Source organism: Austrofundulus limnaeus, unplaced genomic scaffold (genome assembly GCF_001266775.1).
Source record: "Austrofundulus limnaeus strain Quisiro unplaced genomic scaffold, Austrofundulus_limnaeus-1.0 Scaffold366, whole genome shotgun sequence".
Lineage (NCBI taxonomy): Eukaryota > Metazoa > Chordata > Actinopteri > Cyprinodontiformes > Rivulidae > Austrofundulus > Austrofundulus limnaeus.
This window is the reverse complement of record NW_013952768.1, coordinates 20,015-32,257: the sequence shown is the minus strand read 5'-3', so window position 1 is coordinate 32,257 and position 12,243 is coordinate 20,015. Positions and strand designations below refer to the sequence as shown.

General features: G+C 39.6%; 1 protein-coding gene across 1 annotated transcript in view; it reads left to right on the top strand.

Annotated features, from left to right (window-relative positions):
• LOC106528259 (membrane-associated guanylate kinase, WW and PDZ domain-containing protein 1) overlaps window positions 1-12,243 on the top strand; it is a gene marked incomplete at its 5' end in the record, with an annotated part of 43,469 nt that overhangs the window by 27,047 nt on the left and 4,179 nt on the right. Inside the window, 8 exon segments of the mRNA XM_014023384.1 lie at window positions 464-555; window positions 3,447-3,642; window positions 3,780-4,082; window positions 7,224-7,427; window positions 10,307-10,391; window positions 10,509-10,566; window positions 11,640-11,783; window positions 11,911-12,049. Of these exon segments, the coding sequence (XP_013878838.1) occupies window positions 464-555; window positions 3,447-3,642; window positions 3,780-4,082; window positions 7,224-7,427; window positions 10,307-10,391; window positions 10,509-10,566; window positions 11,640-11,783; window positions 11,911-12,049 (1,221 nt within the window).

The following is a 12,243-nucleotide window of genomic DNA, read 5'->3' as shown; positions in this document are numbered from 1 at the left end:
GTGGCGAGATGCAAATAACTGTGGATGTATGCATGTAAAGCAGGAAGGATGCAACACACGGGGGAGAGAAATGAAACGTGTGATTCAGATTTGCTGTGTTACTGCAAAGCTAATAATATAGACTCAAAGAACTCATAAAACAAAGCTGGAACACAGGACTTCAGAGACCAGTTTTTGGACTGAATTCAGGAAGAAGGACCTAACTTCTGAGCATATTGTATTGCACTGTATCATAAAAGGAGTGGATATTGTGCAGATGTACTTTTATTGTATCACTAATTAAAGCACAGGAGCATATTAATAATAAATAGTTTTCCTGTTTTGTTTGGATTTGCAAGAACTCAACAAAGCACGGTGACAGAACCTGTTGATCTAAAAAACAAAGCATTCAGTGAATTAGGAGTTTGTTCATCCATGACTGGTGTCTGTGGAGAACTCTCATTGATTCTCTTGTGTGTTTCAGTGCCAGATTGTCAGGAGCAGGACATTTTCCTTTGGCGGAAAGATACAGGTTTTGGGTTTCGCATCTTGGGAGGAAATGAGCCTGGGGAGCCTGTAAGTATCTCTTTAAATCTCATTATGACTTTACTTGTATGCATAGCTTTTGATACTGAAGTGCATGTTCTCACATACAGTAGCTATATTGCTCTGGGTGATTTTCAGTGTCTCATTACTGTCTCACGCAAAAGGTCTGTGTTTGTTGTGTTAGCAAAATATACAAACCCCCTGATAAATGTCATTGAAACAGAATACATCTAAATACACATCTGCAGTACCCTCCAAAAGTATTGGAAAAGCAAGTAAAATTCCCTTATTTTCATTGTGCACTCATGAGACAAGAGTTCAGAATGTCAGCTTTTATTTCCTGGTATTTACATGTGGATGTGTTGAACCACTTAGGATTTATCACCGTTTGTATAACACCACAGCATTTTTATGTGAGCAAAAGTATTGGAGCAAATTCTCTTAAAGTAAATAACATTTAATATTTGGTGGGATAACCCTTGTTTGCAATGACTGCAACAAGCTTGCGATCCATCAACTTCACCAAACTGTTGCATTCTTCTTTGGTGATGCTGAAGCAGCTATGCACGCCCAAGCCATGACATTGCCTGCACCATGCCTCACAGACGAGCTTGTGTGCTTCGGATCATCAGCAGTTTCTTTCTTTCTCCACACTTTGGTCTTTCCATCACTTTGGTAGAGATTAATCTTTCTCTCATCAGTCCATAAGATTGTCTTCAGAACTTTTGCGACTCATCTCTGTACTTTTTTCCAAATTTCAATTTGGTCTTCAGATTCTTCTTACTGATGAGTGGTTTGCATCTTTGTGTATGGCCTCTATATTTCTGCTCTCTGAGTCTTCTTCCAACAGTGGATTGTGATACCTTCACCCCTGCACTGTGGAGATTGTTGATGATGTCTCTTACTGATGTTTTGCTTGTTTTTTTTCACAGCTCTCACAATTTTTCTCTCAACTACTGTTATTTTCCTTGGCTGACATGTTGGATGTATCTTGCTCAGTACACAAGTAGTTTCTTTCTTATTCAGAACATTCCAAAATGTTGTGCTTGCTGTACCCAATGTTTGTCAAATAGCTCTGATTGATTAGCATTTTTTCTCAACTTTGAAATGACTTGTTTTTCTCCCATAGACAACTCTCTGGACTTCATGTTAGTTTATCCTCGTTTACAAGAAGAACTTACATTATAGGTTTAAACCCAGGCCAAAAAGTAGACTAGTCATGCAAAACTATTTAATGTTTGAACAATCAACCTTAAAGGAAACACCTGGTCAATAAGAAACACCTGTCAGTCACATGTTCCAGAAGTTGTGCTCACTTGAAAAATGGGTGGGTTCAAACAAAGGGTGGTATGTTCTGAGTATTTTAACACATCTACATGTAAATACAGTACCAGGAAGTAAAAGCTGACATTCTGAACTCTTGCCTCATGTTCGTCTTTTGATCTTAAACCCAAATGTCTTCAGTGAACAACAAAAAGAAGAGAATTTGACTTGCTGTTCCAATACTTTTGGAGGGGACTGTACAACTGGATAACCTTTAGAGTCAGCCACATTCAAGATGACTGCCACAGCTAAGCCACCTGAGCAAACACAAAAGAGGCGATGACTGGGTCAGTGTTTCAGCTATAGAGTTGAAATTTGGTGCTAATAGCTGAAAATTGGTATAAAAAATCTGCTATTCGCTATTGAAGTCAGCTGTGTCTGTCTGTTAGCAAACACTTTCATGAAACACTGGGTGGATTTTATTAAATCTTTCAGAAAATAATCCTTGGATATACAGCACATCAACTGATTTTACTTTGGAGACACCCCTATTCAAGATGGCTGCTACAGCTAGACAACTCTATCAAAGACAAAAATGTCTATAACTGAGTCATTTTTACAGATATTTAGCTAAAACTTAGCATGGTAGTAGCTGAGAATCTATCCCAGTGTTCTCCAAGCTGAGCACGTTGTGTGATATCTTTGCTTAAACTTTGCCATTAACTATTAGAGTTAACCCTGTTTGCTTGTTAGCATATGATTCCATGCACCATTGGACAGATTTTGTTAAAAATTCTTAGAAAGCTAAAGTTTGGAGTGGTAGTAACTGAGAGTAACCCTCAACACATACTTGAGGCACAAAGACATGTTGCATGAGATTGCACATAATTCATTTAAAAGGTTAGATCAAAGTTTCTGCAATTCCATTCCATCTCATTGTACGGTGATCTTCCATAAAAACTCAGCCATGAAAGGTAGCGGGAGATGTGCATTCCATTAGGGAAGCTAGGCCTTAAACTAGTTTTGTCGGTTTTTTCCCCTCTTTTTGTGTTGCGTCTGCCTCTAGACCAGAATAGCACAAAGCTCTAACGCATGACTCCCCCTCTTCTCTAGCGGGAGCTGCGACTCTCTAGAGGATCATATAGACAGCTTGTTAAGAGAAGCAAAAGCCTTATTTGCCACATCCTTACTATTGTGCATCATATTTTTGTCTTAAAAGTGGCAACCAGGAGGAGATTGATAGGCAGCAATTGGGTAAAAAGGTGAAATGAAACATTGGTGGGGTTTAGGTCTGCCTTGCGAGAGCTGGACTTGTTAAATGTGCCAAAAGTGATGTGCAAGCAGCAAATCAGTTGGGTGGTGGTTCACGAGGCTCAGGGAAAATTGTGGTCTTCCTCCAACTGTTATTGTGCAATTCAAAGGTTTTCTTTACAGCTCCAGAAGCTGTTACTGTCTCTCTTGGTTTTCCAAATGTCATCTGCAGATACTTCAAAGAAAGGCAGCAGTAGCTGCTCATTTACACCAAGGACTGCTCTTTCTTTTATTCTGAATTTATTCACTTCACAGTATAAACAAATAAGCTTTGGATTGTAACTGTAGAGCTGTTGCACAGTTATCACTTAGTAGATTTGCGAGGTCATAATATTTGTTTTTTCCAGATATACATCGGGCACATAGTAAAGTATGGGGCCGCAGATGAAGATGGCCGCCTGAGGTCGGGTGATGAGCTCATCTGTGTGGACGGCACAGCTGTAGTGGGCAAATCTCACCAGCTGGTGGTGCAGCTGATGCAGCAGGCTGCCAAGCAGGGCCACGTCAACCTCACTGTCAGACGCAAGACCCCCGGATATGGAGGTGATAAGGGTTTTCCGTAAAACATGGACATGTGTGTTGTTGCATTTGCCACACATTATTATATAAACGGTCCATCCATCACTTGTTCTTGTCTCGGTTTGTCTAATCCATGTGATCTCACCCTCTTCGCCCACCAGGGTCAAAAGGAGGCGGTGACGTTCCCCCGTCCCCGGCCTCCTCCCACCACAGCAGCACCCAAGCACCGAGTCTGACTGAGGGAAAGCGAACCCCTCAGGGGAGCCAGAACTCACTCAACACAGTCAGCTCTGGCAGTGGGTCCACCAGCGGCATAGGCAGTGGAGGTGGAGGGGGCAGCGGGAGCGCGGTGGTGCCTGCTTCCCTTCAGCCTTACGATGTGGAGATCCAGCGGGGAGAGAACGAGGGTTTTGGTTTCGTCATTGTGTCGTCCGTTTCCAGGCCTGATGCCGGCACCACTTTTGGTGAGTGAGTTAGACTGAGCTGTGGTTTCGAAGCAAAATACAAACCTTCACGTGAAACTATGATGAAAAAGTTGAAACACTTTTTACACAAATGTAAAAAAATCTCATGAACCAGCTTTTTATTCAAACTGGAGCATTTTTCAAGCAAGTTCATTTTCATTTTATAACATCAACACATCTTAAAATGTGGGGGCAGAAGCAAAGTAAGTGGTACAAATAAGAAACATCTGGACAAGCATTTTGCAACTAATATGATTAATTGGTAACAGATCAGTAAGTGGACTTAGTATAAAATAGTGATGTGGATAAAATTTTTGTCCCACACCAAAATCAAATCTGACAGCGTATTTAAAAAGACGATTAAAAACCCTTTAAAATCACAACAAAATCAGGTTCTGGATGTTTGTTTGGGTGTAATCAAGCTCAGGATTTCTGCCACACTTTATAGCAGAACCAAGTGGCTTTCATTTTGCTTTGTTGCTATACTGTGTAATTTTGATCACAACTTCCTTAACGTTCAAAATTTTAGGAAAAGATCCACATTATGTTTTTTGTAGGAAGCATCTTGTATCCTAAATACAAAAAAAAATAATTTAAAAAAATTTATATATTTATATATATATAAAATCCAATGTAAACATAGCAGAAAAGGTATAAAATATTAAAAGGCTCATGTCAACAACACAGCAACATCAAATCAATTCAATTTGTCTTGGAAAGCCAGGAAATGAAAAGCATTTAAAAACTATGTGGACATTTGTTTTATTAACAAAGCTCCTCAATCAATAACAGTGTCCAAAATGTGTCAAGTGAAGAAAACGAGTACACACTTTGCTAACATGGGCTATTCCATAACCAAAAAAAAAAAACCTTCTTCGACGTTTCAGATCATAATCAAATTTCGAATAAAGGCAGAAAATTCATCTTCCTGTGAGTTTACCTATGTATGGAGTCAGTAGAATAACTCAGATGATTGATTTTGAGCCTATTTTCAATGAAGTGGCTCTTCAAAATGTATTGATAGAAATGGAAAAAGTTGAAAGCCTGCAGCTAACTTGATGTCAGCATGGTTTGTTGAACTTTGTAGAAATTTGTAGAGCAAATAACAAGCGAACACTCAGAGTTGCGCAATCCAGTCACAGCAGTTTAGGTAGAAATTGCATCAGCTGCGCTGATGATATATCAACATCCTTATATTTAAAAAAGCTTTTTAGAGTTAAATTCAGCAAAGACTGGAGTAAAAAACAGCAGCCGCTGTCTTTGGCTCCTAAATGTTAACAGTTGGTTGATAGAAGAAGAAGAGAACCTTCACAATAGGAAACATGGTCCATTCTCTCTTTTGAGATGTGTTGCTGCTAATAAAATCAGAAATACCTTTTTTTGTTTAAACATGTAATAAATTCGCTACGTTCCATTGTAAATAAAATGGGTTTATGAGATTTGCAAATCATTACATTCAGTTTTTATTTACAATTTCACAAAGTTTTCAAAATTGGGGTTGTATTTGCCCATGATGAACAAACCTAATACACCAGACTACAAAAAAATCCCCAGAAAGAACATGCAAACTCCCCACAGTAAACCACGCTTCAGGGAACAAGCTACAAAAAATTGTGAAAGCAGCAGAGTAATTAATCATTGATAACGTCTTAAGGCAGAGTTATCCCCGTTTTCAGTTAGTCCTCGTTGAGGGGTTTATTTTTTCGCAGGGGTGTTCGACAGTTGTGTGCTCTCTGCCACAGACTGAGGTCACACATCTTCTCCTCTTTATCATGTGCTGAGCAGACTCCCTCAGGATCAGGCTGTCTGCAGCTTTATCACCATCGCCACCGTCAGAGATTCACGCCTTACAGCATCTCTCATCAGTTCATTCAGCTTGTAATCAAAGTCCACTCAGCACCACTCGTGGCTGTCGGTGTCGTTTATGTATCAGAGCCAAACAGCAGAATTGCATCTCGCACAGTTGCTCAGGCATTGAGGGAAAAAAAATTGCAGATGGCGCCCTTGAACAAGTTTGGTATAAACCTCTGAAGTAATGAACACAAATGTCATACCAAGGAGCCTTAGCCTCCATGATGGTATAATGTGATGTGGCACAGGTGAAGCTAGGGATATGAGAACATCCATTCATGCTATCTGCCCTGGGGTCATTTCATTGATCCCATGGGTTGATGGCGCTTATTTCAATAATTAATGTGTTAACAGCAGCACTCTTGAAGTCATAGAAACAACCCATTCTGAAGGTTTTCCAGCTTCAAAGCCACCTGTTTTAGCTGCTTCTTTCTCATGGAAAAATAAAATAAAATGTGCTTACTTTGCATGCATTGATGTGGCCTCGTTCAGTAGACTCGTGTTTTCACTCTTAATGGATTCTTATCTTGCTGGATGAGTAGTTTCAGCTGATTCAGTCTTCCATACATCATGGAACCAATCTGCTGTCCTCAAGTCTATCAAAGGCCACCCTCCTCTCTTTTGCTCATGCCATGATCTTGGGCTGGTTTTGTCCTTAGCAGATTGGGTATTATATCCTTGTCACACTCTGTAGTATCCCATAAGTCATTATTTAGATAAAGTGACAGCATTCAAGCACATTTTCAATCAAGACGGAGGATAGGGAGCTGAAGTTAGGTGATGTAATTAAAATAAATGCTGCAAAGATTGCTAAACAGAAGGGAAAGTTGAAGGAGGAGGAGAGATAAAAGGAATACATTAAAAGGAAGTGAAAGGAGGAATTGACATATTCACTGTTTGCCCTGAGTTTCTTTGTTTTTAGTCAGTATTTGATTGGTGTCTCATGAAAACTATAAGTTAAAATTCCTACAAAAATTGGCTAAGAAACCACAGTTCACCTAGTTGATGCCACAAAGACAAAATGTCTGTTGATTAAATGATTTTTTAATTTTGATTTGACAAAAAATTATAATTTATGTTTACTTTTAGCAATATGTTAACTATGAACTTGTGAAAAACCTATTGGGTCTCTATGGGTGACTTGGTGATTGGCATAAATATTATTTTCATCCTGTTCTTTCCTTTCTTTCTCAATGTTTGTTTCCTTCTCTTCCATCTTTTACAAAATACAAATCAACAAAACCAATCACTGCAACCATGAAAAAAATGGCATGCAAACAAATACAAAAGCTGGAAATGCTTGTGTGGCAATGCCCCACAAAATAGGACGCATCATCGAGGGCAGCCCGGCGGACCGCTGCGGGAAGCTGAAGGTTGGGGACAGAATACTGGCGGTGAACAGCTGCTCCATCACCAACAAGTCTCACTCTGACATTGTCAACCTGATCAAGGAAGCCGGGAACACCGTCTCACTCAGGATCATCCCAGGTGATGGTAAGGCTCTTTGGCTTTCAGTCTCGCATACCTGTTTCATAATGGACCATGACATGACTTATTCATGGTTGGAGTGGGATGGAAAGGACATGGATGCTTTTCACAGGCAGGAGCACTACTCATCAGGGTGTGAACCCTCATGCAAAAAGGAGAGTCAGTGAGGGAAAAGAAGTCACCTCCAGAAGCTACTGTTCAACGCAAAACCTCTGCTCTGCTTTTTGTTTGTTTGACTTGATGAAAGTGCTGCAATTGAGAATGAACTAAGGCCCATCTCACAGTTAGTTAAGTTCTTCCTGTTGGTCTTGTGCAATTGTTTGTGACAAATATGCCAGATGTTGAAAAATACAAGTAGGGGTCTGAGTCACTAAGTGGGAGGTTCTTGAGTGTAGATGTAGTTTGGGTAGGCCTTGATTGGTCAGATTGACGTGTGGGCGTGGTTTGTGTAAGGCAGCTTATGGGGGAGTGTAACCGTTTAGATCGCTAATTTTTTGAGTATTAATTTGAGTCAAAACTCAATACAGGAAGGTGCTAGTGGCACGAAATTTGAATTTCGTGTAATAATTAGGCTCTGTTGAAACAGCCCTAACCTGCCTGTAAAAAGATCACTTATTTTAGTATGAATATCAGTGGTGGGTGGTAGTCCCCTAAAGCGTAATTGCACTAATTGCGGACCTAAATTTCTCCTTTGCGCTTTAGGGGTTTTACTAATTTCATAAAATGATGTGCGGATTTGCGCTTTCTAAATTTGGAGTAGCACTAATCGCAAATGATGTTTCACATTCAAGCGTCAATTTCATCTAAAGTAAAGAGAAAGAGCCATCTAGACTCACTACGCTTCGTAGCCACATAATTCATTAAAACTTTGTTTTTCATTAAAACTGCTGTTTTTCTTGAACAATGAAGGGGAAAGCCGCCTCTACTTAACACAATGAAGCTCCACTGTGAAGAAACGATCCCTCAGTCTGCTTTGCGTTCACAGAGCTTTGTACTCTGACTTCTGACTCTTCTCGTTGATGGTTTTCACTTAGTATAGACTGTAGTGTTCCCACAATTCTTTGCGTAGCAGGAAGCAATTAGAACTTCTTCACTGGGTGACAATCTACCTGCGATTCTGATTTGCAGAACCACACTCAGCTGTGTATATTGTACCTCCTCTCCGAGGGACTCCGCGGCAATAAATATTAAATAAATAAATAATAGTAAAGAAAGAAACACAGAACAGTTTAAATTCACGCTCTTATTCTGAAAAGAACAGAGTTCCTGTTCTGTGTCCTGTAGCCTACCCAGAATGCAGTTTTACTACAGTTTAAGATTACTAATATATCTGCATGTTTTCTTACTGAAGTCCTGTCATAAACGTGAAAATGACCAAGAAGCAGCAGAACTAGCAATCCACAACTATTTTTTGTTTTACAACCATGATTTAAAAGTCTGTTTCTATGAATCACCTCCCCATTCTGCGCCAATATGTGCCAGTCTGTCAAAGAAACAAATCTTACCATTAGATGGTAGTTAAGTGCTGACTTTTCTCTTACCTGGATGCTTTCTGGTAAATGAAGATAATGTTGCGCTTTAGAATTAGCTCCGTTAAGATTTATTGAGCATATGTGCTTGCGGACCTAAATAAATTGATTGGTGCTTTAGAAATTGCACAACCAAAACTTAAATTACTGCTGCCCACCACTGATGACAATTAATATTAGTCACATAATCAGAGAGGAAAGTTCTAGCCACACCAAATTTGAAGGCAGTAGATTATATTTGCATGTTCCCCTATAATTATATTATTACAAAACACCTTTTAACTTCCCCCACAACTCAGTCCAACCAATCACGGTTTACCCAAAATACACTCAAGAAACCACCACTTAGTGACTGCAGCTTAATTGAAAAATGAAAGAAAAAAATGTTGCTTTTTAGTGATTGAGCTGCTGGTGGACAAAATCAGAGCAGTTAATGTGGTAATTCAGATATTTTTATGTGGGTTCCATGGAAAGATTTAAAAATACAACTATTTTTGGTGGACCAAATGGATAAACTAATGGATGTCCAAGAGCAACTAATAAGCATCCGCAGCTAGCACTAGCTCTTCTGGTGCAGCCTGGAGCACTTGTAGCAAAAATATCCTAACATTTCTGCTGGAATAACAATGCAATTGGAAAATACTGGTAAGGTTTTTAAAATTACATTTGCATGAACCACTTGAATTCTTTTAGGACTGGAGTTGTTTTAAGACAGCAGAAACCTACTTTGATCTTTGTTCTACTGTTAGCATGGTTAGAATTTAACTCTGTTTTTCCAAACTGAGGCCATTCAAAGAGCTGTCTCTATCAAGTAGCGTATTAATTGTTCAGAACCTTTCCACAGACACTTGGAATACGGCATTTTTGTGTCTGAAGTGCAGATAGGTTATCATGAAATGAGGGAACAGTTAAGAAGGAGCCTGAGCTAACAGAGTCACATTGATGTTTTTGCTAAACACAGATACTCCTTGCTGCTGTCACAGATTCTGTGTGTGGTGTTTTGTTCCTAAAAGAGAGGCAAGAGAAGACAGATGTCCTTGTTTTTTTTTCTTTCATAGAATAAAAGATGAAACCAAATCACACTTCTCAAGAGTTTTTGTTTCTCCTACTTTTCTTTCATGCAAAGGGTCCAGTGTTGTTCTTGAGCAAATGGCAAATGACAGCATCATACACAGTTAGCATCAGGCTGAATGCAGCCTGTGGGTGATTCAAGGGGAGTCCTCTGGACAGCAGCATTCTGTTCTCCAGAGAGTCCTTTAGTCTTTTAGAAATACAGCTTCAGGCCAGTGCTTTTAACAAAAGCAACTACTTCCTTTTAGGTAGTTTATTTCTTATTCTTTCTTCCTTTTTTTTTAGAATCTTCCAATGCTTCTCTGCTGACTAATGCTGAGAAGATAGCTACCATCACCACGACACACACACCTCATTCCACAGAGTCCAGGTATGTGATGATACATCCTTTTATTTTAAAATAAAAATACTTTCTTCCAAGAGTATAGTTTTAAATACAGCCTGGGGTGCTGTGGGTATTTGTGATTGCCCTGTGTTTCATTTAAAGGAATAATTCAAAGTCAAAAGGAGCTCCTCCTCCACCTCCTTCGCAGACTCAAACACAAGTAAGTGAAAATATTTAAGACACAGTTCTTGGTTAGGATTTGTGTCCATACATCACACAAATAAAAAACAAGGGAAAACTTTAAAGCAAGTGTTTGTCATAGAAATGAATCAAATTAAAACAATAAGTCTTTGAACTATTGTGCAGCAAGTTTTTCTTTTTGGTAGGTATTCATGCACTGAAATATTTGGAAAAAAAAAGACAGGAGCAGGGCTCGTTGGCTTTATTACTTGGTCTTTGTCACAAGGGGCTTGGTGGTCAGTGTCGGGGTCTCGTAATCCTGAGGCAGTGGATTCAAGCCCAGGTCGTATCAGGAAGAGCATCTGATGTAAAACAATTGCAGAGACTTTTGTGAGAAGTTTGGTCATTGTGGTGACCCCTGAAGAAGGGAGCAGATGAAAGAAAACCAACCATAACCTGGTCTTTGTTGCAACATATTGTACTGGTCAAAAGGGGGCAGCAACACACTAACAGAGAAATGGAGGAAAGACTATTGAAAAAGTTACAGATGCTTTCTTTATAACGAACGGTCTTGTTTGGTGAGGAGCATGTTTGCTAGAGTTCTGAGCTGAATGTTTTATATATAAAATGTTAATATAGCACAACACAATAATATTTTATGTTATGATTCTGAGTTTTATCTTTATGTAAAAGTAACGAGGCAGTCCACTATGGTGGTGCAGAACAAATGCATGACTGAGGCAAAAAGCTTAATTAGACAATTGTTTGGTAAGGTGCTTACGTGTCTCCACAGGGTTCTGAGGTCACACTCATGTTACAGATTTTGGTGAAACCAGGCTAATTATTTCCTCTGAGACAATGCCAGGGAACTTTCTGATGAATGTAAAAGACTTTGGGGTACAGCCCTTGTGCTGCCCTTGCTTAGTGATCAGTAACCTGCTCACATGCACCAGTGGCATTAATTATTCATGCGGTCTAAGGTATTGTACTGCCATTGACACACTGAGATTCTGTGGGATATGGCTTGATTAGTTTTGAAGTTTGGATTCACCTTTGGACTCCCCTCTTACACTGTAATTCACTTTTCTCTCTTTCTTTGGGATTTTACTACAGGAAGCAGAGTTTTATTCTGTGGACCTCGAGAGAGACAGTAAAGGCTTTGGATTCAGCTTGAGAGGGGGACGGGAGTACAACATGGACCTGTACGTGTTGAGACTAGCAGAGGATGGGGCTGCTGTCAGAAATGGCAAAATGAGGGTACGGCGCGTCCAATTTTCTCAGATTTCTGATAACCAACAGATTTTGTCTGGCTGAATTTCTCCCTCTTTTCACATTACACAGCCATATCATCAGTCAGCAGTTACACAACCTCTCTGTTTTAAAGGTGGGAGACGAGATCCTGGAGATTAACGGTGAGAGCACAAAGAGCATGAAGCATTCGCGAGCCATTGAACTGATCAAGAACGGCGGGCGGAGGGCACGGCTTGTCCTAAAAAGAGGCGATGGTTCTGTACCTGAATATGGTAGGTAAACATACCGCTGTAGTTTTAGTCTTCTGCTGAATAAAGGTGATAATTGCTTTTGCTGTACATGCAGTAGAATATAATACAGTCCAGACTCCTGAGTACACCACTGTAACAATATTTTAATAGTAGGTTTTCTTTGGGGGTCATTTTTTAGAATATTTTTGATGCTGTGTAGGGTGTAATATTTTCTT